The sequence below is a fragment of the Triticum aestivum genome, chromosome 5B, assembly GCF_018294505.1.
Source record: "Triticum aestivum cultivar Chinese Spring chromosome 5B, IWGSC CS RefSeq v2.1, whole genome shotgun sequence".
In the NCBI taxonomy this organism is placed as follows: Eukaryota; Viridiplantae; Streptophyta; class Magnoliopsida; order Poales; family Poaceae; genus Triticum; species Triticum aestivum.
In genome coordinates this window covers 49,991,536-49,998,711 of record NC_057807.1, presented here as the reverse complement: position 1 = coordinate 49,998,711, position 7,176 = coordinate 49,991,536, and the positions used below count along the sequence as shown (strand labels likewise).

Here is a 7,176-nt window from a genome sequence, read left to right as displayed (position 1 = left end):
TCTGCTGGATGCCTTGAACTCACATGATTGGGCCAATGACATTGTTGGAGATCTTTGCACGGAGGGACTCTCCCAGTACATCACTCTTTGGGAGATTCTCATGGATGTGCAACTGGATCCGGAGGGGGAAGATAAGCCAATTTGGGCCTGGGACAACTCTGGGACTTACACCGCGTCCTCTGCTTACAGGATGCTCTATCAAGGTGGGATCCGGTTTCATTCTTACTCGGCTATCTGGAGGTGTTGGACGCCGCTTGCTTGCAAGATCTTCATGTGGCTTGCTGTCCAGTACCGTCTATGGACCGCAGACAGGAGAGTCCGCCATGGTCTGCAAGACCAAACCTCCGCTTGCTTTCTCTGTGACCAAGAAGAAGACACAGTCGATCATATCCTGTTGCAGTGCGTCTTTGCGCGACAAGTATGGTACCTGTGTATGTGCAGAATGCACTTGGATCCGCAGCTCTGCCCTAATGCTTTGGACAGCTTGGTGCCATGGTGGTCGACCACTAGGAAACGTATCTCAAAGGGATCCCGGAAACGTTTTGATGCGGTGGTCATGCTAATCTGCTGGAGCCTATGGAAGCAACGCAATGGGAGAGTCTTTGGTAATTGCGCCATCCTGAACGAGTGGGGCACGACCGAGGCGATCTTCGACGAGCTTAGGAACTGGATAGCAACAGGAGCTTTTGGAGATCATGTAGTTAGTGAGGTTTAGTGTTAGTCTATCGGAGTGGAGGTCTGGCTATGTTAGGATCCTTCGTGATCTCTAACTTGCCACCGTGTAACCCTCTTGTACATATTTTCTTTCTCCTATAAAGCTATGGTACGCCTTTGGCGTACCCTCGAAAAAGAAGTTTCATACATTGTTGTACATGTTTCAAACTGAATTATACATGCATATGCATGTGTCTGAATGATCCTGGGAAGCATGTGCGTGAGGGATTGAAGAAGAATACATCAGTTGTTGGTCGTGCACTCGTGCTTCCAACAGACTCAGCTTCGTGCACCTGCAATCAAACGTAAAGGATGCACAGGCACACATCATCCGACTCGAGCACATGCGCACACAGCCTAGATGCGGTGGTGGGCATGCAGCGGCAGCGGCAGCGGCACAAGACGCGATGGTCTGCACGTTTGGGTCAGCGGCGAAGTCCACGTCTGCCAATGGGGCTCTTCTCGTGGTGGAAGGGTTCCCGTCGTGGCTCGCCGGAGCATCCCAGAACCAGCTGCCGGCGGAGGGAGCGAGCCAGCGAGGGATGCGGTCGCCGGCGGAGGCGCGACCGCAGTGGCAGCCGAACGCGTCAGTCTTCAAGCTCGGGCCAGCGGCGAAGTCCGGCACCACCGTGGCACTCGCGGGCTACTGGCAGGTTTTCCCTGGATGTGCGGGGAAAGGGGGTGAAGGGAGTCTTGGCTGGGGCGACGGGCGAATATCAGCGAAAACGGAGGTCGGAGCCTCTAAATTGGTTGGCTGAGAGTGCACGTGAAAAGGGAACCGCTCGATATCGAGCCTCAATTCCACGATCCAATGTCTTGCGCAACCAAACGGCGATATTCGGGCTACCGAATGCCAAAGTCAAAATCTGGCCCTGAATACCAACATCCAAACGCAGTGCTAACAAGATTGAAAAAATGATTAAAAACGGAGCCCTCCCACCGGCCCTTGTCAGGATCCATCGCACCTCCATGGCCCTAGGGCCACCGGAGACGAGGCGGACCTGCGCCGGCGCCGGCGAGAGGCAACAAATCATTTCACGGAAGTGAGAAGGCCAGGAGACTATAATGCACAACTGCTATTTTTTTAGTACAGTACATATCTAACTTTATTCTTGATAAATTTACTGCTATAAATTTTCGTGGCAACACATTGGGAGCCTGTTCGGACTCCCTCCGGCTCTGCAACTCCGTTCCGGAGTGGAGTGGCATCCAGTTATAATTTATGGAGCAATTAAAACGATGCTCTGCCCGCTCCGCTCCGTGGTAGAGTGGATGGTTACCAAACACAGTCTAGGTATTTACCATATAGTTTGGAGAGCAAGATTTCAGAATCCGGGAGAGCACACAAATAAATAGAGACCAAGTTTTTGTAAATGCTATGCAAATGAGGACACGGAGAGTTTGATTTTAGGATTGCACTAAGCTTGCACTAGTTGTTTGTTTGCTCTCAGCTTGCACTAGTTGTTTGTTTGTAGTCCGTGTTTTCAAATTCAAAACTAGGGAGGATTTCCTTTTTTTTTTTAAACATCAAATTTGCTTGTAGTCTGTGAGCAGTTGAGCACGCAACCCTTTTGCTTTTGGCCTTTGTCAGGCAGACCTGCTGCCGTCTACAGTAGCCACGTGCCAACCGTCACATGAGCAGACTGCTACAGTAGACAAACATCCACCAGTCCGACGACGGACGGGGCGACGGGCCACACCGAGCTCTGTGCCGACGCCACCGCCATGTCGCTCCGGCGCCTCATCGGCATATCCTCCGCCGCAGTCTCCGTCCGCTCCCTCTCCGGGCGCCTCCCCCACACCTTCTCCACCGCTGCCGCCTCCTCGCACCCGCCATGGGCCGTCATCGACCGCACGACAAGGGTCGACAGGTCGTCGTCGGCCCCGGGCGCGTGCTTCCGCCCCGTCGAGCCCCCGGCCGTCTCCCGCGTCTCCGCCCCGGCGCACCTCATCGATCCCAGCCAACGCCCCGGCGCGGGCAGCACCAACGTCCTCCATCACCTCGGCGGCAACGTCGTCCAGCTCCTCTTCGGCACCGTCGACGCCGCCAGCGGCGACGGCCACCTCCTCCTCAGCTACCACGACCACCGAGCCGAGGGCCCCTGCACCACCTGGGATCTGACGGGGGACCCCGAAATTCACCGCTTCGTCTGCAACCCCCTCACCGGCCAGATGCTCCGCCTGCCCGACATCGGCGGCTCCAGGAGGATCATCGTCTTCCACCACATGGGTCTCCTCACGCAGGCTGATGCCCGGCTCGGGAACGGGCCGCCTGACAGGTTCGCCGTCGCCGAGCTCATCTTCGATGGCGCCGCCTTCGAGCGGTTTCTCTCGGATGAAGGGGAGTGGCGGACGGTGATGGGCGTACCGCGCGGACCGCTGCTCCGGCGCCAGATGGAGGTGAACCAGGAGACGGTTGCCTTCGGCGGCCGCCTGTGGTGGGTCGACCTGGCCTTTGGCGCCATCTCCGTTGACCCCTTCGCCGACTGGCCGGAGACCCGCTTCGTCGAGCTGCCCAGCGGCAGCGTGCTCCCTGCGCGCGCAAGTACAAATGACGGAGATTTTGGGGAGCTCGAGGACAAGGTGATGTTCAAGGAGGAGGTGGCCAAGCACCGGCGCATCGGCGTAAGCGAGGGGCGGCTGCGCTACGCCGAGGTCTCTCCTCACGACCCGTTCCTGCTCAGTTCCTTTGCGCTCGACGGCGACGAGGGCAGCGGCTGGACGCTGGAGCACCAGGTGGCGCTCAGGCAGGTCTTGGCGGATGGAGGCTACCCATGGCAGGAGAACTCGACGCAGGCGGCGCCACAGATCGCCGTGCTTGACCCGCTCAACGCCAATGTCATATACCTCAAGGTCGGCGAGCACATCGTCGTCGTGGACGTGAACAATGGGAAGGTGATTGGGGCCTCTCCGCTTGAAGAGGAGTACCTGTACCTTTCTCTTGTGCCATGTGTGCTTCCACCATGGCTTGGATCAAGCCGGATCCCTACCCCAGGTATATATGCAATCAAGACTGCCAATTTCCCATTCACTATGCTTCAGTTTTGCTTGAGTTGTTTTGTGTTTAGACATAATTTTGTGATTTGTTCATCATAATGTGAAAACATACAAACGGATGAATTTGTGACCGGAAACTATTTTGTGACCCGTGTCATAGATCGTGTTGATGAATAGATCGTTGTCGCTAATATTCCAAACATATAGATTGCAATTGAACTAGGATTAGTTGGTGCTATTGATCTAGGCAGACTGACTTGTTGTACCTCACAGTTTGTTAGAAGATGTATGCGTGTTCTTTGTAAGGCAGTGGTGGTGTTCACACTAGCAATTGTAATCTATGCATTCTCCTGTTAGTTCTCCAATCGTGCCTGATTAGGTGATCATAGTGGTACAATTCTCTAAAGATGATATGATGTGTGTTTGCACAGGCCGGGTACTATGTTCACAAATCTCGGCATGCATATGTCATTTAGATCTTGCAGTCTCCTTTGGTCACATGTTGCAGTTGAGGTCGATGACTAAACACGCATACAGCCATTTGGTTTCTCTGAATTTGTAATTTGCACAACATGTTATTTATACATCTGTATAATTTGGTTCAGAAGATACCTTAAGGATGTTGTCTTCACTTAATGACTCTTGTACACTTCTTTATTCAACTGACCAGCCGACTCTTGGCTTCTAAATAAAATTTGTTCCTCTGACCAGTGTGAGCACTTAGCTGTTCTGAATTCGTGATAACATGTTGTATGATGTATCAGTCATGTCCGTCAACACGTTTCCTATAAGCAACAAATAGTTTATACTGTGACAGATTGTTCCCGGTTACCATTGTGTCTGTTATCCAAGTTCAAGTACCTTGACAGAAAACCTTTTCTTCAGGAAAGAGCAATGGCATGGAAGCGACAGATGATCCGGTTAGTTGCATCTGAAATGGTGAATAAGTATCAATCTGCCAGACAGCTTATGTATCTCTGGGTACTACACTATCATCTAATGCTTTTTTGTTCATCCACTATCAGTCCTCCTTTTGCATTGTCAGGACTCAGGATCGTTTATTTTTCAGGTGGGGGAAAGTCCCCCCCCCCCCCCCCCCCCCCCCCCTTGAACATTCAAAAAAAAACTCTTTCCATGTTGAGTCGATTGTCCCTGAAATTTTTCCGTTATTTTCAGGTTCCCTGGAAGTAATAGATGGAGGGGTTGTGTTGTATTATGAGGGAAGCTGGCCGTGGTTTGTCAAACGCTCAATTTGGGGGAAATCTGGAGATGTTTGGGTTTATTGTAGTTTGTTGATGAGTTACTATCTTGTTTAGAGAGAAATCTGGCAGTTGTTTCAGCAGTCACATTCAAGATTACTGAATGGACATCACGTAACCACGCATATTTTAATGAGTTCACACTTTTACCTTGATTGAGTAGTTTTTGGGAGACGTCCAAATTTAGACAATGTTGTGTGCAAGCTGCTTGGCGACGATTTTTGCCCTTTGGTTGTTTAAATGGAATTACACAAACACCCACCTATAATATAATATGTGGGTATGTGAGCGATTTTTTTTTTGCTTCTTCCATGGAGCCTGAAAAAATAATAATAATTGGAATCACATTTTCTCTAGTTTTAAAAAAATATGAAAAAAGTACACACGTACAGAAGTGGTGTATACTGCATTTGTGTAAATGTTCATGATGAATGTCCAGATTTTTATGTGTGTAGCTCACATCAAAATGTGTTTCAGTACCAATTTTTACAAACATTCAGTACACATCCCTTTGTACGTGTGTATTTTCTTCAGAATTTTTACAACTTAAAAGGTTGATTTTTATTAGTATTCTTTTTAATATCATCGCCTGAGGAAGCCCATAGCAATTTCGTCGGGGGGGGGGGGGGGGGGATACAAAGCATGTTCAAAAATTTGTAGACACACATCAATGTTTGATGTACAATCTTAAAAAGGTTCAGCTCCTTATTCGACCTACTCAAATAGAAACAAAAAAAAGACAAAATCGAATATGAACAATGTTAAAATACTATTCATCCAAAGTTGTCACTATTCACATTCAAATTTATCTTTTTTGAATCTCCACCTGTACATCGAGCTGATTTTTTTTTTTTGAATTGTAGACACACCCCGTATATGCATTGTCAAATAATTTCAGAATGTCTATATAAATTTTTAGGGTTGATCTCATTAATCTTATCTAATATGAGATCCTATACTAGTATTCCCCGCAATTTCGGTTCGCCGAATGCTTTAGACATGCTGCTAGAGATACTCACGTTCACAACACACAACCCAAGTGCCCAACGCGACACCATTTCTTTCAATGAACACTTGGAGTAGCACACCCTTTTTTTTCGTCGTTCTGGATTTCGACCATGCGTAAAACAAAACAAAGTGACCAATTATGTGCAAGTTGCCTGAATTTTATTGAACTTTCAGACACTCCTTTTGTGCCCTTGGATTAACACCCAACGGAACGAGATGTTTAGCTAGGGGCGTGAGCTGTATGCAGTCAAGTACGAAAACCGCTGTGCACACGCTGCCTTGTGTAGCTGATCAAAAGCCTCATGTAGATGCATCCATGCAGATGCCCGGTGATGCTACAAGATGTAGCCACCTAAGAGCATCTATAATTAGACTTGACAAATCCGGCATCTATACGTCCGCGGACGTGTTTGGCGGGCCCTTATATTTCGCTTCCGACATTCACATATCTCAAATCCGAACTCTTAAATCCATGCACGTCGATCATACAAACCAATGTCGCATGTAAATAACAAATGTTGGTACCGAACATAAATAGTGTTTACATAAAATTTATTTTAAATGCAAAACTCGAACATCAGCTATGTAGTTTTTATTGTAGGTCCACATGTGCTCCATAAAATTATTGAGTAGCTGCGTGTACACCTAATGATCTCGAAGATTCTGATGTATCTGTAGAAAGTTCATAAGGTAAGCTGCATCTTGATCTTTCGGATTTCAACTTGTTCTCCAAGTGCTTCAAAATCATTACTTTGGGCTACACCACTGTCATAAAGTTTCTGATTCCCACATCATTGCAGGGCTAAGGAGAATTCCCCAACAAGCTTCAAGCGCACCAAATGCCCTCTTCACATCCTTCCTAGCCGCTTCTTGCATTGTTGCAAAGTGACTTTGTTTATTACCATGCGGTTCGGAATGGTCTTCCTGCATCAAGAGTAGTCTTCAGGCACATGCTCTCCCCCATCCTGACAATCTCACCAGCGACATCTGCAGTAGTAAAAAGTGCAAGCATCCTTAGAGAAGTCTTGCATTTCTGCTTGACGGAGAAAGAGAGTTGTCCACAGCAATCCCTTGCGAGCTTGAAGTAGTTGTCGTGTGCCTCCACTCCCTTCATAATGCACAAAAACAATGATTTCCGCATGCGAAGACCCCGACAAAACCATAGATCATTTCGGAAAGTAGGCTTGGGAGTAAAGTA

At 48.6% G+C, this 7,176-nt stretch overlaps 1 protein-coding gene across 3 annotated transcripts; it reads left to right on the top strand.

The window, feature by feature from the left end:
* The first annotated feature begins 2,318 nt into the window (after positions 1-2,318).
* Positions 2,319-5,125, top strand: LOC123110332 (uncharacterized). Of its 3 annotated transcripts, XM_044530822.1 has the most exons (4): positions 2,319-3,709; positions 4,597-4,631; positions 4,737-4,780; positions 4,888-5,125. In XM_044530822.1, exons 1-4 carry the CDS (start codon positions 2,440-2,442, stop codon positions 4,928-4,930), a joined length of 1,392 nt encoding a protein of 463 aa, XP_044386757.1. In that variant the 5' UTR covers positions 2,319-2,439; the 3' UTR covers positions 4,931-5,125. The 3 variants fall into 3 exon arrangements, with proteins under 3 accessions (XP_044386757.1, XP_044386760.1, XP_044386758.1); XM_044530825.1 differs by lacking the exon at positions 4,737-4,780; XM_044530823.1 differs by lacking the exon at positions 4,737-4,780 and having other exon boundaries at positions 2,320-3,709; positions 4,597-4,692.
* Positions 5,126-7,176: the final 2,051 nt, after the last annotated feature.

Bases quoted from the DNA above. Each gene is read 5' to 3' on its own strand.
- LOC123110332 (XM_044530822.1), top strand. From the start codon at position 2,440: ATGTCGCTCCGGCGCCTCATCGGCATATCCTCCGCCGCAGTCTCCGTC. The intron at 3,710-4,596 runs GTATATATGCAA...CCTTTTCTTCAG, and splicing joins AAGCCGGATCCCTACCCCAG to GAAAGAGCAATGGCATGGAA. The intron at 4,781-4,887 runs GTGGGGGAAAGT...CGTTATTTTCAG, and splicing joins CAGGATCGTTTATTTTTCAG to GTTCCCTGGAAGTAATAGAT.